We start from the raw sequence: 24446 nt of genomic DNA on the forward strand, positions 1-24446 counted from the left end.
CATTCTATTCCAATCCAAAAAGCTCAAATTAAAATGGCACAAGGGACTGTCAGGCTCTAGGGACAGGAAACAGTTTACAAGCCTTTCATCTCCAAGCAGCTACCATCAAGGCAAAGTCAGGACAAAGCCCTCACAGCATCTTCACTCTTGAAACAACCTTGGGATGCCTGGAGGGCCACTTTCAAAACGTTTGTCAATGTAAATATCCCATTAGCTATACAGTTTTGCACAGCTCCATAGCGTTTGTTGACTAAATTGGGGCTGGGGTAAGAGAGATGCTAATAGGAGATAGCATTTCTCTTTGTATCATTATGTAGGTGTTTTATGGTTGGTTCAAGGAAGACAAAAACTGAATGGCTCAAGTTGGTAGGATTTGATGTGGGATTTATGGAATTTGTGGTCTGGCAACCAGCGCTGAGGCGGAACTTCAGGATCATTTCAAAAAGTGGAATCAAATAGTGGCATCTCACATAGAATAGAGACATAACTGAGGGGTAACAATACTGCAGTTCTTCCTCTGGTGGCTTTAACTCCCCATTCCCCACCTCTGAGCAAGTTTGAGTTTCCCATCAGGTATCTCCAGCCTCCATGCTGCCTAGACAGATGGGACTGGGCACAGTCCTCTGGATCTTTCATTCCTCCTTACTACAGGATTCAGTCCAAGTCCCTACATGCAGCCCTTCAGTCCTGTATGGGAAGCCACTATGCTCTAGAGTCTCCCTTCCCAAAACTCTTTGGCTGCAGCCCTTATGAGCCACCAGGGCTGATGAGGAAGGGAAGACAGCAGAGTAACAGATGAGATGAGGCTGCCCATTTGGACTGAGTACTAAAGAGTTCCTTCCAGCACAGTAATGCTAGGCTTTTCCCTGGGTCTTCCCAGTAGATGAGAACCCTACTTGCTCCTCAGTATGTCATAGAAAGACATCAGCATAAATTTCTCAGCATGTTGTCAGCAGGCTTACCCTGGGCCTAGGTTGAGTAAGTGAGCTGATCTCCAACCTTTGTTAGTTCATGCCCTTGTCCCTTCCTAGCCCTACACTGTTCACTTCCATCCATTACCTCTACCAAAGCCTGGGCTTTTCCTCCTGAATCACCCATCTGTGGAAACTGTCGAAAGTGTGGTTCTCAGCAGATACATAATAAGGAAAAAACTAGTGCTTCTTAAATTGTGATGTGCTTACAGATCACCCAGGGACCTTGTTAAAATGCAGGTTTGGATTCAATTAAGTCTAGGGTGGGACCTGAGAGTCTGCATCTTTAACAAGCAGCCTTGGTGATACCAAGTGTTGCTATCCATGGACCATGCTTTAGGCAGCAAAGGTGTCAGGACGGCATCTTTAGGATCTTCTTCTATAATTGATATGCTGAACCAGGGGCCACAATTGAAGTAGCAAGAACATATACCATCTTCTGAATGAGTTAAACCCATTCTGTGCTGTTTTGAGTAAAGGACTGTGACTCTCTTCTTAGCAGTTAACAATAGCATCCTTTTATACTGAGGCTAAAATAATCCTTTAGTGTAACCAGAGCTGTGCAGAGGGTTTATAGTTTATAGGCAAATGTGGACCTTGGCATAGCCTATTTTTCTTGGGACCTAGAGTACTTGAATAAGCCTTCCTGGGCACCTGCCCTGCTTCCTGAAGCCAGTCATGCAGTCCAAACTCATTTTGGGTCCAGCCACTCCATTCATCGCATCCACTTTCACAGTGGCTCTGGATGGCTGTGACTGCCATATCACTCATGCTGTGATCTGCATCAGTGGTTAAGACAACAGAAGCAGCTACATCATCCAAGGCACAATCCATTTATTTCATGCTGGAAAAAACAATCTCCTATCTAAGTGGGGCCAGCTAAACTGGGCAGTTGCCATAGCTTTGAGGTTGTGGGAAATATGCCTTTTGTACTATTTAGCTCCTCACTGGAGAGCAGTGTACCCCTTGAGGAGGCCCCAGATGTCATTAGTGCATCGGTGCCATGCTGGACAGAGCAAGTCCATTTCTCCTCTGGGGCACAAGGTGTATAAGTCCTGGGGTTGATAAAACATAAATTTGCTGGAAAAATTCACTGCCTTGTTTCTCCCCGTCCCAGAGTAATTCCTGAATCCTTTCCTCTTTAGCATTGCTGCTGATTGTGTTCTTTGCTCAAAATAAACCTTAAAGAACGTCTGTATTTGGTTTAGAGGATGCTCTGTTACACTGATATTTGTAGAGTTAAACACTACAGATGTGAAGACTCCCCTAAGAAGATTCCAGAGCATTGTGATTATGTGGTTTTGATCCAAACTATAAATATGTTTTATGGCCTAAGGGGGTTGTCAAACAGTGTTTTAAAACACACTGGCAAATTTAAGATGGTTTTAAAAGTAGGCCTACTTGAGGATCCAGAATGGTCCCACACCATTCTGTGTGGACACATGTACTTGGACACAAGTCTTGCTGGACTGGCCTGTTGCTGGCTCTGGTGGGGTCTGGAAGCTAAAGAAATATTTATTATTAACTATTTCCCTCTTGTCCACTGCCACTGCCCTCCTAAGTTGGTTACTTGTCTCTCCTGGAGAGTTTAATAAATACTTTGATCTGCATAGGACCCTACAACTGCACTTTTCCTTCCAAATGATATATAAGACCTAGCACACTAGCCAGTGGGATCAAATTTCCAGCCAAGCGGAACTCACTTAGCCATTTTGTTAAGTTCTGTCACTGAGCACTTTGCCTAAATGAGCACACAAGCTTTCTGGGCATGGTTGACTAGTCTCTCCACTAACCCAATCATTATGGTGGCTAGCTACATGGTTCCTAATTAGATTCATTTTATTCAAATAAATTTTAGCCAGTGCAGTTTCCCAACATTCTATCACTGGAGCCAACATCTTTACTCTAAGTGATTCGTGGCTCTCCCCATCTGTAAGCCTCCTAAAGTCTAGTCTGCTGAAGCACTCCTAAATTCAGTCATAGCCATATGCTTGTTTGTCCTTTGCAACTAGTTAAGTCAGTTGGGTGGATCTTCTGGCTAAATGAAGCCAAGGCCATGACTTTGATGGCTATTAGGGCCAATTCGCTTCCTCCTAGTCCACAGGTCTAGCCTTTTTCCTCCATCTTGGCCAGCCAGTGTTTTTTTTTGGTAATTTGTACCATTGGTGACAAAGGAGGCTAGGCTTAGTGGGATTGACTTTGTTTACATCTCTTTGCTTTATGCTCATAGCTCTAGCCAAAGTGTCAATTTCCAAGTGAAGCACTAATTAGGAACAAAGAGAGTAAGTGAGCAGAATTTTTTAGAAAGATGTTTCCTCTATCTGTCCCTCTTTCAGATTATCTTTCCTTTTCTCTAAACCCTAGCCTTCATTTGCCTATTATCAGAATAGAATGTTCTTGATCCACCCTCCAAAGTGTCTGACAGCACCTATTTATACAATCCTTAGGGGCCCCTCAAAATAGAATACTGAAGAAATTGAGTCCCAGATTGGGAAAGGAACATGCTCACCCAGTTTAATAAGCCTCTCAAGACTTTCTTAGAAGATAAATTGTAGATTGCAAGCAGGTTGAAACACTTATAATACCTCCTGTGAACTTTATCCTATGGGCAAACGAAAACTTTTGAAGATTTGTGAGAATGAGCGTGGCTATTACATAATCAAAAGAATGACAAGGTTAAAGCTAGTCTTTGTGAGCAGCTTGGATGTAAAGGGGAAGGAATGTTGCAGTAGCCCAAGCAAATAGCAGTAATAACTTCAAAATAACTAATAGTCATGGTAATGTAAAGAAAGGAGAAGATACAGAAAGGGTGAATTAATTTGACTTCATGTTTGCCTGGGGCAATGAAAGAGACAAAGAGAATGCTCAGATTTGAAAACTAGGAAATTTGACACAAATAGGGAAGTCAGTTAAAAAAAATAGCTACTTTGGAGGCAGGGGGCACCTGAGACAGAGTGAGAAATAAATAAGGACACAAGCAATGATAAAAACCTCCTCAGTCTAGTAACTCCTGCTCAGCTCCAAAGGTGGTGATTAACTGATGGGAGATATGCCATTATCCACAGAACTCTGACTGTGTTTCTGTTAAGCATTCACTTACAGTTGATTGCAAGGCATGCATCCTATTGGCCCTGAAAAATCCTGGGGTGTCTTCAGGTAGTTACACAACAATGTGTTCTTAGTTCTCTGTCATGGAGAAACGCTTAGAAAAATGTATGATTTCATCTTTCCTGGGCAACTGCACATATCAGAGTAATTTCAGCCACTGATGAGGAAGAAGAAGAGTATGAGCTTGAAAGCCAAACCTGGGTGTAGATCCTGGCCCCAAAATTTACTAGTTATGTGCTTTTATTCATAACCCTGTCCCTTTCTGAGATGCAATTTCCTCATCTGTTAATTGGGGATCACTACCAATACTTAGCGTTGTTGAGGGGATTAAAGGTAATAATGTGCATAAATCCTTAGCACAGTGCCCAGCCCAAAGTAGGCATTCAATAAATGTTAGCTTATACTCCTATCCCAAACTTGACAGTGAAAGGGAAAGCAATTTAATTAAAAATCTGAGGAATGAGAGTGAAAGATTTACATATAACAGTACAAAAAGATCTATTATTCCAACAATGATTTGAAGGTGGCATTCAACCATAGCCCCTGAGAGACAGTGGTCACCCTCCGTAGCCTAAGTTTCTCAAGCTAACAGAGGATGGGTATGAGAGCTTGAACCTTCATTTCCCTCCATCTCAACCAGGTGATCTGTTTGGTGAGATATGTTTTGAGCTGAGTCTTAATGAATGAGAGGTTTATGTGTTGAGAGGGAGGCTTTTCTAGGTGTCAAGGGGAGCCAGAGTTAATCACTAGAGATTGAAGATGCTGGAGAAGGCTGTGCCCTGCACTGTGTGCTTAGGCAGGATGAGCTAAGCCATGGGCTTTGAAGCCTGTGTAGATTAGACTGAGCCCCGGTAGCAAATGGGAGTCCCAACTAGATTTGTGGAGAAAGATATGCTTGAACACACAAACTTACTGGTGAAATCTCAGGCTCCTCCATGCAAAGGCAAAGCTCTGAGGGATATTCATAATGATTTTCCTGTTGGATTTTAACTTTTACTCATTACCAAAATGAATCTTTATCCAGAAAACACAACAGAAACATTATTTTACATTAATATTGAAAGTTAAAACCGGAAGAGAGTTGTGGTTATGTTCATGTTGGCATCTACCACTGGGTAAACCATTTCTTCTCCCCAGACTTCAGTTTCTCATTTGTACAATAAAGAGACTGGGACCATCACTAAATTCTGGCTCTCATATTTGAGAATTCTGAAAGACTTAGGAGAATTCTGGACACCTCAGACCACCTAACTTCTCTGCATCTCAGGCAATATTCAGTCACTCTTCCTGAAGCTCAAGACCCACACAAGATGAAACATTAGCCTGTAAGCCTCCCCCATACTTCTTTTTTTTTTTTTTAACATTTTTTATTGATTTATAATCATTTTACAATGTTGTGTAAAATTCCAGTGTTCAGCACAATTTTTCAGTCATTCATGGACATATACACACTCATTGTCACATTTTTTTCTCTGTGAGTTATCGTAACATTTTATGTATATTTCCCTGTGCTATACAGTGTAATCTTGTTTATCTATTCTACAATTTTGAAATCCCAGTCTATCCCTTCCCACCCTCCACCCCCCTGGTAACCACAAGTCTGTATTCTCTGTGTTCCTGGAGAATGTCATTCTAAGTGAAGTAAGCCAGAAAGAGAAAGAAAAATACCATATGAGATCGCTCATATGTGGAATCTAAAAAACAAAAACAAAAACAAACAAACAAACAAAAACAAAGCGTAAATACAGGACAGAAATAGACTCCCCCATACTTCTTAATTCACTCTCAACTCCCCACTGGGAAAACACAATCGAAAGAAAACAACTAATTGAAATGAGTTGATCTTGGGGATGTTTTTATATGTGTGTTTCCCTTCTTAGTATGCGAGGGGAGCACATGAACATTCTCATTTACCTTGTAAGTTTTGTACATCCCACTTTGGCTGTTTCCTAAACAGTTTCTAGACCACAGTATTAAGTCAAAGGAAACCTTTTTCCCTCAAGGGAAAAGCGTGTTCCCACCATCCTCAGGACTGTGTATTTCACCCCTCTGTGCCCTCTAGGCAAAAGCTTGCCCCTAATATCACCTTTGACAGCCTTCCAACAGTATCAGGATCAAGAAGTCTCTGCCCTCCAGCAGACAGGATAAGCCACAGCCCTTTGCAATCGGGTCCAGACCCCTTACATCTTTGACATAAATTCACCCCCACTTTCTACCTCCTTTCCTCCTCACTGATAGCCATCATCCATACTCCTCCCCTCACCCAAAGCTCAGAAATGTTAAGAGGTCTGGTTTGGCCTTGCTTTCTCAAAATTGAGAATGCTGAAAAAGGTTTCCAGATAAGTCACTTTCTTAATGTGAAGTCTTTTGCTTAATGGAAAACAAGGACATATTTTCTGAGCTCAAGTCCCAGCTGAGTCAATTCACTTTACTACTCCATAGACACAGGCCACAATGTATACCACTGTGTACAAAGGGAAGCCCGGGATGTGAAAGCTCAATGCAAAATATACCTACTTCCAGGAACTGACTCAAAGCTTTCCCCTGCTGGAAGCCAGGTGGCAGGGTGAGGAGCTGTCTTCATACTTGTGGCCTCTAGGTTCTATTTGGAATAAACTGGACCTGGGAAGAAGATGAAATGTGGCTGATTGGTAGCCTTTTTCCTTCACCCCTTTAATCATGTGTAAAGCCTTCCCCCTACCACGCCACCAGAGTTGGCAAATGCATTCTTTGGTTGACATCTACAGTCAGCTCTCTTCCCCAGGTGCCCATAAAGTAAGTGCCTGCTAACCCCCAGACTGCTCAATACTTGCTTGGCTGGCAGATTCAATCATGTGATCAATGCTGGAAATTATTGATTTCAAGGGGATTGAAAGCCAAGTGAGGAAGTGTTATGTAAGAAACCCTATTCATGGGCCTGATCAATCATCCCATGACATCTATGAAGTGTGCAAGTAGTCCACAGAGCCACTTTCAGATGACTCGTACCCTCTGTGACTTTGCATTGCAGGCAGTTTATCCCAGGACATTTATCTAGGTACCAAACAGAAACATAAAGGAACTATGCCCAAGCGCTATAGTATCCCCTTTCATCCAAACTCCAGGTGATCTCAGTTGTGTTTATTCTTTACTTTTTTTATACATCAGACCTTGTGCAGTTGACAATCAGAACGCTTGTCTATTCTGCTTTTCCCAGACCATAAGTAAATCTATCCCAGATGGTCTTCTAAATTTCCTTTCAGCTGACAATGCAAAGCAAGTTTACTTTCACTCAGTGAAACTGACATAACTATTTGGGCATACTTTCTCAGCTTATGGTGTGGAGAATGAGGCTAAGTAATTCACCAGCAGAGAGACTAAGTTCATAATGAAGAACTAGATGAAGGAGAAAAAATGGAAAAGGCAGGATTCCATGCACTGCTAGCTTCAGGGCCAACTTTAAACTTGACAAGTAGCTGGTAGTTGCCTCCTTGGTGGGATATTTGAGTATCAGGAACACCTCAAGCTGCCAAATAACACTCTCCCACTTACTGTTGTCTACTACAATTCCTCCATTACAGTTGCCCCTTTGCTTTAAGGCTTTGATTCTAATTTAAAACAGAAATCCTTCATGGAGGGGATCACAATTGAAGATCTAATCAGTCATGGACAGTCTAGTATGACTAAAGGGTTTGATTTGGAATGAGGGAGGATTTGTATTGGGGGAGAGGAAAAGGACACAGAACTGGGACACTGGAGGGCACCTTCTGTTTCCTGACTGTACAAATTAGCTAAAGTCCCATCCTAATAATGCAGCTGCAAGGAAGAGAAGATTTGCAGAGGGTCAGCTCTTAATTAAAGGGAAACTTAAACACAATTATGAGGAATGAAGACCTCAGGGAAATTTTAATTTGCCATGGGTAAGTTGGGCTGGGTGTGGGTGAATATTTGTTTTTCTCCTGTTCCATAAAATCCAGACTGACATCCATATGCAAACACAGAGGGGTTCTTGATCTCCCCATCTCCAACTCCTCACACACAGAAGAGTCTCTGCACTAGCATCTCAGATTTAGACAATCACTATACTGATTTTGGTGGAAACCAAATGTGTTGAAATCAAGTTAAAACAAAAACAAACAACAACAAACAACAAAATGTGGATTCATATGTGTTATGGGAATCTTTCCATGAATTCTTTTTAAAGAAAAGTACATTTTGTTATATGAATAATCACACCCTGAAGTATTGGATTTGGGCTCAGATTTTTTAATATTAGGTTCCTTAGATATGGCAAATATAACTTGAAATAACTGAATTGGGCTCATCATCTCTGTCTTTTCTCTGTCTCGTTTTCTACTCTTCACCTGTATCTCGGCAAACACCTTCAGATTCCATACATAGCTTCTCCCATTCACTTACTTTGCCACAATATACAAGAGAAATGTATCTGAAATTCCATGGAGACTAAAGAAGTTTTAAGAAACGGAGAGAGTGGTTTGCATAAGGTTTGGGTTCAAAGCCCAGGTGAGCCCTAGAATAAGAACAGAAGGGTAATCTTAATTTGCCTTCTTCCATTTCACATAATTTTTTGATGAATAAAAATATTAATTTCATAAAATGTCAAACATCTGTTAATTGAAATATAACACAAACAATATTAGATGTCAAATAAACTGAGTTAAAACATATGTGACATAGATTGCAGATACTTAAAATCATGAATATATAAAGGCTCTTATAAATAAATAAGAAAGACATTAACATCACAAGAGAAATCTGAACAAAGGAAATAAATGGGAAATTCTCAAAATAAGATATAAAGATAGACACAAAGATGAAAAAAGTCTCTAACTGCTAATAATCAAAGATGCTAACAAAAAAGAGAATCTTTTATATTCCCCTATCAAATGGGAAAATATATTATTCAGTGCTAACAAAGGGGTAGGGGACAAGTACTCTCATATTCTGTTGATGGGAACATAAAGTGGAGGGCAAGTTGGCAATGTGTATGAAAAGCCTTGAAAATGTTCATAAATGTTTGGCTTGATATTCCTACCCCTGGAAATAATTAGAGATGTTCTATGAGTGTTGCAATCATAGAATTATTTACAGTAAGTAGAGACTGGAAACAGTTGAAATGTTCATGTTGGGGAATGGTTAAATAAATTACAGTATGCCTAAAAGATGGAATATTATGTAGCTATTAAAACCATGTTTGAAAACATTTATTTAATGTTCTGTTATTAACGTAAGAAAATGTCCAAGATATAATGTTAGATGTTTTTAAATGATAGGACACAAATTGTACAATCTATTTTACCAAAATAAAACATGCAGTATATTTACATAAAATAGAAAGAAAAGAACTACATCAAATACTAACAGTGGTTATCCTGGAGGAAGAGTCACCCACACTTTTACTTTTTTTTTCATTTTTTGTGTCTGCTCAAGTGTCCAAAATGAGCACATATTAATTTTATACCTAGAAAGAAAAACACAGATGCTACATCAGGAGAAGAAAGACATTTGTTAAAGTGATTTGAGTCCATTAGCGTCTGCTCCCCACACAGTGTTCCAAGGTTCCTCATCTACCACAGGAAGAAGCGATTTGTAACCGTGGCCTGAGCCTTCTCCTCTAGCTCTGTGCCTTTGTCTGCTTATTTCTGGATGGTACAGAGCCCTTCTGGATCTTGCTTTTCTTACGAAGAACCTTACTGCCAGTCATGAAGGACATCTAAGAAAAGAGACTTGATTCCATAAACCTCATTTGCATTGGGTAGCCATTACAGTAGGTCAGTGGTTCTCAATTCTGCTTGTACATGAGAATCACCCAGGGAGTTTAAAACAAAACAAAGCAGAAATCACTTCCAGTGATTTGGATTTAATTGGTCCAGGGTGAGGCTTGGACATCAATTTTTTAAAGCTCCCAAGGTGATTATAATATATAACCAGAGTCGAGGAGCAGAGAGGTAAGTGAAGATACAGGAAAACAGAGGATTGCTTTCCTCAGCTAAATTCAGTTGAGTAAGATAGGCCAGACTGACACCGACCCTCTGAGGACCTTTTCCACCAGCTACCAGCTATACCTTTGTCAAATACCATGGCCTAAAGATCACAAAGCACACCACCAACTTCCACATTCAGTATCTGAATGACCCCGGGAAGTGGATAGACCCCAAAACAATGTTCAACATTCTCTCTTCCTTTCCTTCCAAACTCTTGTGTTAAGGCCACTGCTAAAAGGCAACTGTATTAGCTGGAGGGATGACACATTAAGCCATGAGCCATTCTTTTGATGGCACCTAGAAAAGGACAGAATGCTGAGAGAGTGGGGCAGAGGACAGGCAAGTTTTGATGTGGAGAAAGAGGTAAGAAAAAGCCAGAAGTGGTGCTCATAGGTCTAGTTGGGGTACTGGGTAGACGGGGAACATCAGGATCCTGTGTGGCATCAAGAAGATGAAAGGGCACACAGAGAGACAAGCTCTGCCACTTCATAATGTTGCCGAAGGGCATCCTGAAACAAGACCTGTAAAGTTGGCTTAGCAGCAGAACGTACTTGAAAGAGCACAAAATTGGAAGTGGAGAGACTTGCTTCTGGGGCCAGGACTAGGGTGAGGCAATGTGGCTACACTTGCACAGCCCTAAGTGCCTTCTTAGGGGAGGCAAGTGGGAGTGAGGAGATGCTGGTCACAGGGTACAAAGTTTCAGTTATGCAAGATGAATCAGTTCTGGAGATCTAATGTCCAGCATGGTGGCCATTAACGACAGTTAACACTCTGATGATACAGGAAACAATACTGTGTTGTATTCTTGACATTTGCTAAGAGGGTAAATAGTAAGTTTTCACAGCACACACACAGAAAGAGCAAAAATGGCCACTCTGTGAGGTGATGGATATATGCATGAGCTTGATTGTGCCTATCATTTCACATTGTATATGTAAATCAAAACATCAAGTTGTACATCTTAAATATATATAATTTCTATGTGCCAATTATAACTCAATACATTTGGAAAAAAAAAAAAAAGACAAACCAAAAAACTGTACCCTAACTGCTTCTCTTGCTTCACCCTCATCCTGGCCCTGCTTACTTAGGTTCTACTCTTTCTTCTGACTCTAAACTAGCTGTGTGATTTGGGGCAAGTCACTGTTTCTCTCTAACAACTACCTTCCAAACCAGAACAGCTCCACTTTTACCTTCCATGAAAATTTATTTTGAAATAAGAGTTTAAGAGCTTTAAAAATTCTATCTGACTGCTCTCAGTCATCTGTAAGAGTCCTTCTAGCCTCTAATTCTGGGGTTCCATGACTGAAAAGTGCAGACCACAAGAATTTTCATAGGCCAGTTTGAGCCTCTCTTTTTCAACCTGCAAATACTGAAAAGGCATTTTTCTACACAAGCCAATGGGACAAATATTGCATTACTCTCTGGGAAAGATCAATTTGTCTCTCTAGAACATTTCTAGAGGATCAGCAATCCCTTTTGGGACTTTATGGAAAATTCCCTGAGAATCCTAGCCAGGCATAGAATGCTATCAATGTCAACATTCATATGAAGCCCATTTGTCCATATCAGAGAGCCCCATCATTTGGGGGACTGCTAGCGACCATGTCAGAAGTACAGATGATGTGGCTCAGAGAGAACTGGTAGAGGTTCAACAGCAACAACAAGTGATGCGAGGTCCTGCTGGAATATACAAAGCAAGAAGGAGAAAATTATCCTCAACTGTATTTCTTTGAGTGTCTTCATCACCATGTGTCAATATCCTATTTCTTATTCTTTGTTTTCAGATCAAATACCAAGTTTGTTCAGTGTGGAGCAGCTTTCATATCGTTTGTACATTGAATGAAATACTTGCCTTCTTTCTCCCTGTGAAAATGATTTTGACAATTGTAGATTTGAGATTTTTTGGTATCTGCTGTCATGAGGTCAACCTAATAGTCAAAGATTGAATTCCCTGGGAGCAGATTCTGAGATGGAGATTGGCATACAAAATTTTATGGGGGAGCATTCTCATTAAAAACACTTGTAGGAAGAAAAGAAGGAAACAGGTTTGGGCAGAAGGAGAAGATGGGTTGTGATGCAGCCGTAGCAAGGCCTCAACTTGCCCTTCAGGTAGCTCTGAAGTTGTGGTGGCCCATTAGAGTTACCTCATTTGAAGCAAAGGGGTTGTGCCTTGATTCCCCATCACAGCGAGTCACTGGATGCAGGCGGCCCTGGGAAGGGAGTATTACCCTAAGCTAGGCAGCTCTCTTCAGCCAACAACTTTCCCAGAAGTTGAAGGAATAGGTCCTTTGGTGTTGAAGGGGGATCTGGGTGGTACAGCACAGCATCCCAACACTAGCCTTGACCAAGAGGGCCTCCTGGTTTAGCAAGAGTAGCCCAACAATCAACCCAGCAGGATTGGCTTGGTCATGGCTGCGGCCCAGTTCTTTGTTCACAATCACCTTGCCTCTCTTCTATTTGTCATGCTCCTATGTTATCTTGGTTGAATGCAGGTGACAATGTAGCATTCACCCAGTTACCTATGTGGGAACTCCCATTCTTTAAAACAAGAAGAAACAGAAGGTGGACAGTAGTTTGGAATCGGGTTGAGAGAATTTGCTGCTCAAATAAAAGTAGCTTTCAGTTTTGCAGAGTTGGGCACATTAAAGCTTACACCAGCGGAGGACAATTCTGAAGCTGCTAAAACAGCAGACTTATTTTTACAAAGCCAAGGCTTTGTTATGCACCTCACCTCCTGCCAGCACCAACGCTGGCTTTTATTCTGTCTCCAGCTACAAACTTTTCTGTTTTACTTTGTTTTCCCTCCCTCCAACTCATATTCACTCTCTTTAGTCAGTTGTAACAGGGAACAGTCAAACTATAATAAGTTAGGTACAAAAACAAATGAAAGCTTTTTTTTGGATCACTCACTGACAGGTACTGACTTGAGGTGACCGTTCCCCCCAGGGTTCTTGAGTACACGGCCACATGCTCAAGCAGACACAAGGAGACTCTGCGTGGTGAAAAGATACTGCAGTGTTAAGCGACAGTTCTTACTCGCTCAGAAATGTGAGCAACGCTTACAGCCCAGGAGACCCCACACCTGAGCTCATTAAGAAATCAGTGTGCTTTTTTCTATTTAATTTTTGAATAGGTCACACATTCACATGGTTCAAAGAACAAAGGTATAAAATGATCTATAAAATCAGTGTTTATTAAGAGGCCTCGCATTTGTGGCAGCAGGTGGCGTATAGAGCGGCTCTCATTTGTCATCCATCTCTTCCAGGAGCTCATGCTCTTAGAGGACAGCATGAGTTGTACTTTTTAATCTTTACTGTTTTTGTACTTACAGAGAATAATACCTGCTTTTTGTAAAAAAGTCAAACCTTACATCAATAAATGACAGTGCAAGTAGAAGTTCCTGGTAATCCTATACCTGTGAGATAACTACTGCCAGTTCCTTCAAATGTTTTCTATACACGTACAGATATGGAATTTTCTTTACAAATACGGTATTACACTCTAAATGCTATTTTGTTGCTTTTTTCTAAGTAAGAGTATTTTGCAGAAATCTTTCCTTTTATTATATAGCGATTGAGCTTTCTTTTTAACAGCACGGTTTTCCATGCGCACGAACTATAATTTATTTATCCAGTTTTACTTTGAATTTTAAAATTTCTGTCAGACAGTTCTTCAAATTGGTTTCTCCACTACTTGTAACTAATTTAAATCTACTCATCTCTGGAGAAATGAATGAGTAGTCGGTAAGGGAAGCTTCATGGAGGAAGAGAGTCACCCACAAAGGTCTATAGGTAGCAGAGGATGTCAGGAAAAAGGACAGACAGGTGCAATTGCCTTCAGTAGGTAACAAGGAGAGCACTCTGTAAGTGGGCAAGACCATCTTCCAGATTTGAGTGGACATGAAAACTGGGAAGAAATGGGGACTGGGATGGGGTGAAGGATTAAAGAAAGGAAGATTAAAGCAGGTTGGAATGGAATAAGTCCTGATACATGAATGGTGAGTTGTTACAGAGCAAAGGTTTTATGGAGAAAACTGATATGCTTTAGTTGAATCCAAGCTTAATATCAATTAACAATATAATGTGGCTATTTGAAAATACTAGCAATCCTACGTACTGAAACAACAGTTCCTATCAAAGCAAGCAATAATCCACACTGGTCACATCTGAACTATCAGGATCAATAAAATATTGACAAATGTTCATAGGAGAGAGACAGAACAGTGAGGGAACCTATTGTCATGTCATGAAAGTAATTGTTGAAGGATTGGGACGTCTTTAGCCTGAAAAGAAAGGTAATGGGTCATATGCATCTGCTGTTCTTTAAAATTTGAAGGACTATCACATGGAAAAGGGATTAAATTTGTCCCTTTGGTTCCAAAATGGTAGAGTAGGACTAACAATTAGAGATTACAGGAATGTAGGGTTTGACTCAACAGACAAAAATACTTGTATTTTGCTAAAGGGCATTTTTTAAGTTTAGATATATCGAAGGTGCCCTGTGTAATTTTATTACCATTATTATTCAGCCAACACTTTCTTCATAAATAGCACAGAAGTAAAATTCAACCTAGTCCTTGCTGAATTTTCATAAATTCTTAATTAGTGGGATTCAAAATAATGAGGCTTTATTGTACATTTCTGAAGAAAGATTTTCAAATACTTTAATCTTTTTCTTCCTGGTTATTTCTTAATCTCATGCCTTGGCCCACCATGTGCCCTCAACTCCCACTGAAGCAAGGAGCACATGGAAAACCCACATGAAAATGTAAATCTGAGAAATAAATATGCGTGGTTGGTTTAAAAAGAGTAAGAATTAACATTTAAAGCAATGGTAATTTACTCTGATCTGTAATTTTGAGCTCCTGTGCTGAAATTGCTCATTTGGAAATTACCAAGTGCTTGGGTCTCGTTTGTGACCTTCTTCCTGCGTACACCCAGCACACAAAGGAGTCGTAATGACCAACTGAGTCACCACTGCCATCTCCCTGAAGCATGCTTTCCAAATGTCAGTACCATTTTCTATGGTGCAGTGAAAAAGATACCCAACCATAACCTGCTTAACACTACAGGGGGAGCCGGAGGTGGCCCAGAATCTGGAATGTGTTCAAAAGGCAGGACAATCGTCCCCATTCTCAACCCCTCCAACATCCAAATTGTTTGGGCACAGATCATTTTGGCCTTGAAAATCATCCCCAGTACCCATCCCCATTAGTCACTACCTAAGTATAAGTGGAATACAATTTAAATGTAATGGGGAAAATAAAGCTGCTTTTGACCATATCCCAATAAAACGATGTCTATACCTGATGAAATTTATACTTGGTTTATGGATTCATACCAGAAATAAATATATAGACATGCTATAATATTAAAGACATGAATACTCTAAAAGACCACTACATAGGAAACCCCTGTGCTATTCCGCAGTTCATACTTTAAGATACACTGTTCTTTCCAACTTCTCAAACCCTGACTCCAAAAAGGTTACCCAAAACTCAAGCATCAGAACTTTTCTTACCCATTCAGCATAGATGCAGAGTGTTAGTATTTGATAGTTGTCTGATAGAAATTAACTAAAAAGGAACCAAGATACTCTGGTAAATTTCATTGAGAAAGAGGAAGAATTTAGGAAGATTGAACTTTTTCATAATGCTGTGAACAAAGAACTAGTATGATATCTTTGTTATAGACTGTTTTTGTCAGCTTTTCTGAGAGTTCTATTACTTGGGAAATTTTTTTTTTTAACCTCGTCAGCTAGTCTTATCCATGTAAGTATCGGCCGTATTATAATTGGGTTCTATCTCTACTAAAGCTGTTTCTAATTCTGAAGAATGTTGATGTGGAAGATGAAAGAAGTGAGCTTCAAATTGCAATAGGGAAGATTGTAGCCAGAAATAAGAAAGAAGCTACTGGCATTCATTCCATAGATACTTTAATATGATAATACATGTCAATAAAAACAATTAGGTACGATAAGTCAGCTGTGATTGCTTAAGTACAGTTTGATAAACACCTAGCCTGGTGCCCACACATTGTAGAATCTTCTTTCCTTTAAAACAAGATAGAGATGCCAACTATCTGAAAAGTTAAGCAGAGGTTCTGAGTAAGCCTGCTGTCCACAATGGATGAGGTTCAATGGAACCCCATGGACTATGAAGAAAAACTCTGTAGAATCTTTAATACCTACAGAAAGATTTTTAAAAGAAAAAATAATCAATGTAGCTGTTTTTCCTTCTTTCAGGATTTTCCATTCTGCAAGCGATTATGGAAGCAGCAGTGCAAAACAACTGGCAAGTGACAGCAAGGTCTGTGGGAAACATAAAGGACGTCCAAGAATTCAGGCGCATAATTGAAGAAATGGACAGGAGGCAGGAAAAACGATACTTGATCGACTGCGAAGTCGAAAGGATTAACACAATTTTGGAACAGGTACATTTAAGATTTATTCCACCCCCAGCCAACCTGTTAAATCATCAACCTGCAGCAGTTCCCATATCTGCTAATAAATTAAGTAGCCAACAGACTAAATGTGCCAACATATTCTGATCATCTCTCCAATCCTTTGTTCCTCCCCAGTGGCTGCAGGAAAAAAAAGAGAGATTGAAAGAAACAAAAGAAAATCTAAGCTGTTAAAAACTGCCTACCATATTAATCTGGTTGTCTCTGCAATTTAATGCTATCAGATAAACACACCCTTCCACACCTCTGTTTCATAGATAGCTGACTATTTCAAAATAATCCCTATACCTTCCTCTTGGCAAGGAACAGGCAAGGGATTAGGCAGGGCAGAAGGATAGGGTTTTTGTTTCAGGGGCCTAGTTGCAAAGTGTCAGAGTACTATTCACTAGGTTTGAATTTGTGGATATTTTTGCAGAATATTCCTCTGGTTTGAGAAAGGAATAGAGAGAGAGCGTGAATTAATGAGAATACGTGTATATATAGTTGAAGGCCATTTTTAAAGTAAGACGTCTTATGAGAAAAAGTTTATGGTTTTTAAAATGTGAAGAAACTGAAAAAGAATTAGACTGGGGGAAAGATATAATTCAATGGGCCAAATGATATTTATTATCAATCTTGGATATTTAAATTTAAGACTAAAAATATTAGAAGAAATGTTTCACCCTAAGCCAGATGGATATTCTGTTTGGAGTAAAGAGTCAAATCGAAATGTGGTGAAAGTTTATTATTTCCCTAAGAAGTCTCAATTTGCCGGTTAATAACAAAGTATCTGTGCTGCCATAAACCAAACTGTAAGGGAAACATTTCCATTCTAATTCGATCCCAGTGTACCTAGGGGCCAAAACAGCTTCAGAGATTGAAATTATAGTGAGCAGCCATTGCCTGGGAGAGCTGTTTTATAGCAAATTAAATATTAACAATTTGTCAGATATGCCCCCACAAGAAGAGAATGCAAAAAAAGAAAATCAGTAAGGAAAGGGGAGGGATGGAAGGGGAGGGACGGGAGGGGAGGGTTGGGGAGAAGATAGGAGGGAGGAAGGAAGGAAGGAAGGAAGGGCTGACTGCATCATAGGATGCAAAGCTGTCCCCTTCTTAAGAACACCATCACCTCTAGTGAATCAGCCTCACGAAATATCTAGAGCACTAGCCTGGCTAAATCAAATTTCCCAACTAACATTCTCTTGAGCTACCCAAATGATCTACCCCTCCCTTCCAAAAGAAAAAAAACTGCCTTTGATTTTCTTAGATCTTGAAAGTGAAGAATCAGGTCAGTGATGCTGGAGTATGTACTACATGCCCTCTAAAATTTTATACCAAAATAGCCTTTTAGTGGGTGACCTACTTAATAGCCGAAAGCAGAGGAACATCCTCCTTGTCGTACTTTGTTTTCCTTCTTTTGTACTAGTGACTTTGGCTTCTTGAATATTTTGCATTCTGATAAGTTCTTTTGGGTTTTATAGGACCTTATACTGGAGTCTGGGATTTTTCAGCATGATGTAATAGAAAAAGCAGTGGCTAGAGCTGTGAATTCTATATAGCAGTGGGATCTTAGGTGCTTAAAAATCTATGCCTCAGTTGTCTCACCTACATAATGGGGAAAATTAAATTTTCTCTTCCTCACATGGTTGGTATAATTGCTTTGAAAGGCATAAAAGACCATAGAAAAAAATAGTCATTATTACTAAACATTTTCAGGAAAAGTAAACTAACATTATTCCAAAACCCTGTTCTCTCTTCTAATGTCTGACTTTCTATCTTCCTTTCTTCTATATGTGCATTCACAGCATCCCTCAAAACACTTTCTATACAATTCTTGAGGGCACATTGTTCAAAATAAAGTTTTAACAACATCCAGGTAAGGCTAGGGAGTTCATTTCACTTACTCTTTTTCCTGCATTCAAAAAATTATCATAAAACTATCAACTCGTGATTATTTTCTTTATCATTTAAGGAATTTCTACAAGGTCATTAAGTACTGTGAGGTAGGAATCAGGTTTGTCTTGTTCACTGTTGTATATTCAGTGTCCCACAGAGTATCTGGCACATAGTGTTAGATGGATAGATGGATGGGTGGATGAATAGATAGATGGGCAAATATTGAACAAGCACATTTCAATAAGTTCCACTGGGATTTTGTTATACTTCCATCAAGAGGCAAAACAGTGCCTGCAGCCACATGATGTGATTATTAAAGTACATGGTTTCTCAAAGGTTTAAGATAGGCGCTCTCAGCTCAAGCCTATTCTGTTACCATGAATTTACCAGAATTTATTTCTTTAGATATAGATTTCTCATTAAACAAATTATTTAAATTAAGCAATAAATTCAACACGCTCTTTCTTTAGAGAAGACTTTTTAAAAATAAATTGATTACTAAGATACAGAGATATCACTTTTCTCATTGGTTTCCAACTCTTCTTGATAAACTTATCATAATTCATTATATAAATTCTAGTTAGAATGATACCATTTATAACTCAAATAGTATCAAATCCTCCCATCCTCCAAAGGTATTTTCAACTTTGTTTGAGTGTATTTGCATGGAAGGAAACTTCTATAGTCTCCCATAAAATTACACTTCATGCCACTATTTGAGGTAAAAGAGCCCATTACACAACTACAACTGTATTCCCTATAGATCAGATTTTGGCATAAGGTAAATTCATATTGTATTCTATATCCAAAGGGTGGTAATGAAAAGACCTCAATATGGTTCAATTTTTCAAATATAAGCAGGTCTTCAATATGTCACTATATAGTATAACATCCCCATTCCATGATACAGGTTCTAATTTTCCCTATGAATGTTTAAACACTTATGGGGTAAATCAAAACTCTTCCAACATTTCTTTCCAAAGCTCTCTTTTATCTCTTTCAACCTTTCAGACTACAGCAGGAAAAAAGATTTAATTAGGTACCAATCTGTCTTTAATATTTCTCCTTAACAGTTAATCTGTAAGGAAACAATTCCAAATTTCTGGCTACAAGAATTAACATACCAAAGGACAGAGCTATAGACAGTTGAAACCATGAAGGGTTGTCAGAACACACAGAGAATATTTAGAAACTGTAGATCCTGAACCCAAGAATTAAGAGCACTTTTCATAGGAAGATTTAGGTGTACTAGGAAGAATGTGCCATTGACTTGCACTGATGGAGCTCTCCCATTACTGTAATGTGTTCCTGAGGCCCTCCCCACCTTAATTCAGCTGCCTTAATTCAATGACCAATCTAAACATTAACTTTCAAAAAAGTTGCCCCTCATAGAGTTATCTACCCATGACTGAACAGATGCTCCATCGCAATAGTGTCTACCTGTGGGCTGTTTTGAAGGTCAGACACCGTAAAAGGAATGGCTCTGTTGGATGTTTGATGTTTATTTGGAGAGGCAGCATAGCATAGAGTTTCCAAGTGTGGACTCTGGAGCCAATCTGCCTGGATTCTGTCACTAACTAGCTGTGTGACCTAGGGCGAGTTACTTAGCTCTCTGTGCCTCCATTTTCTGGTTATAAAATGGAAATGACAACAGTAACTTAAGGAGTTAATATATGCAAAACATTTAGAAAAGTTCCTGGCACACAGTGTTTGTATAGCGCTTTGATGCTAAACAAAATGTTTTCACGTAGATTATCTCATTTGAGCCTCACTATGGGAGGCAGGCAGGGCAGATGTGTTTATCCCAGATTTACAGATGATAAATTGTCACTTAGAGACATTTAGATGATTTGTCCAAATGTGGCTCTCTGCCCAACCCTAGTAAGTGGCAGAGCAAGGACACAAGTCTTCTGACTCCTAGTCCAGCTCTTACTCCTGCACTGAACCACCTTCCTTAATTTCTAAGTCATTTATTAAGTATTTAGCCCATGCCAAACCCTAGATTAGGCCTGCTCATCAGTTTACAGCTTAAAACAATTGCAAAGTAATTGGAGAAGGTCCAGAGAAGCATTGCAAAAAATGATGAAAGCGTTAGAAAATAGGGCCTATGAGGAAAGGCTAAATGAGTTGGGGTTGTTTAGCCTGGTGAAAGAGAGCCAAGAGGCAGCTTAATCACCATCCTCAGGTATATGGAGTTATCGTAAAGAGGACACTGACCAACTGTTCTGTGTGCCGAAGGACAGTACCAGAGCAAATGAGCTTAACTAGACCAGAGAGAGAGGCCGCATTAGCAAGGACTCATTACAGGGAGAGAGAAAACTGGAGGAAAGTAAAATCTCACCAGTGGGGGCTATATGAAGGTGAGGCCATTGTGAATTAGTGAAAAGTCAGGTCTAGAATAGTTTTAAGATTGTTTTCAGGAATATACAAATATTCCAAGCTAATCCTGTGTGATGACAAATAAATATCCTTATAGAAGGCTTATTTTAATGAGTAGGTAAGAATATTTCTTAATTGCCTCTTTAATGGATATTGAAAAGGTTGTCTCCTTAAAGAAATTTAAATATCCCCCTTTCAGTCTTCACCATATTTTTATTTTTCTGTAGATAATTCAAAGGTAAATCTCAGCATAGTCCCTGCTTGAATTGTAGCATATACAGACTTAGCGGAGCCCAAACCAATGTTTCAGTGTGCTGTGCAGGAAAATATAGAATGTCTGCTTTCCCCTGGAAATATTCCAAGCTAAAATCACCTCCTCATGGAAAGTAGTGCTTCTTCAGGACAGAATCCTGAGGCAAGTCAGTCCCTTATGTTCCTTTCATTTGACTCTGTGACTTCAAAAACAGTCATTTTAAGAAATGAAACTTCCAAGTTAGTAAGTCAGGTTCCTAAAGATAACAGTTTAAACAAGATGAATGTTATTAGGGGCTCTTGTAAAGTATGAGGGTGTAACACAAAGGAGACAGTGCTCACTCACTCCAAAATATGTCTAGCAATTGGGGTCACATAGAGCACTGTTGTCAATGGCTAGACTTGTGTCAAGTGAAGTAAAAATGTTATAGCTTTATATCTGTCCTTTGCTTCACCCTTCACTCAGCACATACTGGTACTGTCCAATCTCTCTCCTTTTTTTGCTCCCTCTTTGTCCCGCCCTTAATCTCAGTGATCCTACTACAGCATTGTGCTGACTTGCCAGTCCAGAAGACAGTTTGTGGGTAGCATCGCCTGGTAGAGTTGAATAAACACAAACTTGGGACTCAAATAGATGTGATTTCAAATCCCAGCACCTTCACTTCCCTGTTGCATGACACTGAAGAAAGTGACTTCATTTTTTGAGGCTCAATTTTCTCATCTTGAAAGACTATTCCACTACGTTCCTTTCACAGGATCCTCATGTGTTGTGAGGATTACACAAAGTAGTATGTGGAGCACCGGGTCCAGCGCTTGGCACTCAGTAGGCTCTCAGTGACCAGTAACCATAGTTATTTGCTCATGAGTGGTAGGTTTTTGTGCTTATGGAAATGAGTTATTTAGGGACTGTTGCTCAAGGACAGTGTCCCATGGATTTTCCAAGATATCAGTTCAATCTAAGGTCTTACCATGAGAACAGAGTCTGAGACTTAGCTATGTTCAGTTCTCACTAATATGAGTTTAGCATGCTAGACAACCTCTCTGCTTTTTCTCCAATGTAACATTGGGTAACACACAAAGATTGATAAGCTCAAGGACTACTGGAGAATTAACTGGATTTTTCAACATCACTTAAAGTAATTAAAGGCACTAAAGCCTTGAGCTATGTATGACAACTGGGCATTTTTAATAACAAATAAGTATTAAGTGCTTACAATGTTCCAGATACTATTTTCATCAATGTGGGTGGAGATGTGTGCATTTATCCACCTCATGTGAGTTAATCCTCATATTAGCCCTATAAGGTAGATGGAAATATTATCTCCATTTAACAGATGTGGGAATTGAGACTTAGAGGTCATACAGCTAATAATTGGTGGAGCCAGAGTTCGAACCCAGGGAGTCTGGTTCCAAATACTGTTAATCACTGCGCTAATCAGCCCTGCATCTGACTGATGTTTTCAATCAGAGTAGATTCAACCAGAGGTTATGAGATGAGCATCCTAATGAAGCCAGGAGCAGCGGCTCTGTTTACAACAAGCATTGTTGAACAACAAGCATCTCACAGATATTTTCTCTACTTGACGAAGATCCATATTCCATTAACACACGGAACTGAAAATATGCCCTTTAAACCTACCCTTTGGTGAAGAACTCATTTATGATGAACAGGGTCATTTACTTGTGGTGCCAACAATCTAACTAGGCAGAGGGCTCCACAAGAGTAGGAATCAATTGTGAGGGGTACTTTCTCCGAGTGGTACGTAAGTACAACTAGAATTCCAATCTGTGTGCATCTATTCTCAGATAAAGAAACACAATCTTCATTATTTTACCAAAAACTGCCCTAGGGGTTGCCCATTTTCTCCTCCTTTAATAGGGAATAACTTGAATGTAACTGGCAAAGTCTGGAAGGTACAACTCCCCTTCCCTGCATTAACCTCTGGAAAATCAAGCATAAAATAAGGCTAGCTCTGGGAAAGCATAAATGCCCATTGGGTAAGTATTTAGGGTGGATGCTCAGCTTTTCTGGGCTACTAGACTTGAGCAGCAGTGCCCCAGGGGGTGTGTGCCTTCCTCCCAGCCGTTACCACCCTTAAACTCCGGTGAGAAGGGCCACTGCCTTGAGCTCCGAGCTCTCGAGGGCTCCTCATACCATAAACACTAGAAAACAAAGGCTTTTTTTCTTTTTGGCCCTAAGAATTTTGAAAAGTTAGTAGCTGGTTGAACATCAGGGGGTGGAAAGGAAAAGGACACAAAAGCCAAACTGGGCTCCTTGGATCAGAGCACAAAGGTACATGGAGTCAAGGACAGGGACAGTGAAAGAGAAAATGACAACTCATGCCATAGGAAACCAGAAAAAATGATGAATTTTGTTTCAAATTGGCCTCCCCAAATCAGTCTCAGTGAAGGGGTTTGACAGAAAAGTTTCTCTCGATACCTGCACTCCCTCCTTTGACACTACTGGAATGATGTAGCTTTGGAAGACATGCAGAATTGTTCAGCAACCCCAAGTCAGAAGAGTGAGCCATAGGGGTGGGGAATTAACTCTGCTCGGCTTCTTGGAGAACTTCTCAGGTCCACTGCATCCTGGCTTCAGATAGATTCAGCCTCTACCCAGGAGTTCTGAGCTCTGGGCCCAGCTTCCTCCCCACCCGCCCTGCCCGGCCCCAACAGGGTGTCTGGATCTCACAGGTAGTAGGGTGAGTCTGAGAGCGAGCCTGAGTCCTTTAGCTTCCTGGCGTCTTTCAAGAGAGTGGGCTACAGGGTCTTGGGTGTGTGAAAGGATTTCCACCTAAAATGGAACCAGAGGAGATGAAATCGAGACTCTCACACGTTGCACCCTCAGGAGAATAAAACTTAAGAACTCAAAGACTGGGGGGAGGGTATAGCTCAAGTGGTAGAGCGCATGCTTAGTATGTACCAGGTCCTGGGTTCAATCCCCAGTACCTCCTCTATAAATAAACAAACAGACCAAATTACCTCTATCCCCTGCTTAAAAAAAAGATACCTGAAAGACTGATTTCTCATAAATGCCTAATTTACAGAAGTCCAAGACTTATCTCCTGAATATCTGCCAAGAATCTCCCCCATCCTCAAGCCAGTGAACTTACTGCCTGGACTCTGGCTGGACCTCCCCCTCTTTGCAGTCCTTGCCATAAATACATCCTTCCCCAGACCTTCAAGGGACTCACCTGTAGTTTGCATTTCCTGGATTGCAATTTCTCTGCTACTTCTGAATAAATGCAATACCTGGTAGTTTGAACGTGCCTCAGTTTCTCTCTTTATTTAGGCTAACAGGTGGATACAGAGACCAGGCCAAGGCATACCTTGTTTTTGGACTTTGTAACATTTAGATATACGGTATGTCGTCCTCCATTTGTACTCTGGCCGTGGGCTCCGAAATGTTAGGA

At 40.1% G+C, this 24446-nt stretch overlaps 1 protein-coding gene across 4 annotated transcripts in view; it reads left to right on the forward strand.

Moving 5' to 3' along the window:
- GRIA3 (glutamate ionotropic receptor AMPA type subunit 3) overlaps window positions 1-24446 on the forward strand; it is a 261839-nt gene that overhangs the window by 111069 nt on the left and 126324 nt on the right. For all 4 annotated transcript variants that reach the window (XR_006728014.2, XM_010963932.3, XM_010963931.3 and 1 more), the window contains one exon: window positions 16310-16497. Coding sequence is in view for 3 of the 4 variants with exons in the window: in XM_010963932.3 (XP_010962234.2) it covers window positions 16310-16497 (188 nt within the window). In the remaining variant the exon portion in view is untranslated. The remainder of the gene's footprint in view (window positions 1-16309; window positions 16498-24446) is intronic.

Source organism: Camelus bactrianus, chromosome X, assembly GCF_048773025.1.
Source record: "Camelus bactrianus isolate YW-2024 breed Bactrian camel chromosome X, ASM4877302v1, whole genome shotgun sequence".
In the NCBI taxonomy this organism is placed as follows: Eukaryota; Metazoa; Chordata; class Mammalia; order Artiodactyla; family Camelidae; genus Camelus; species Camelus bactrianus.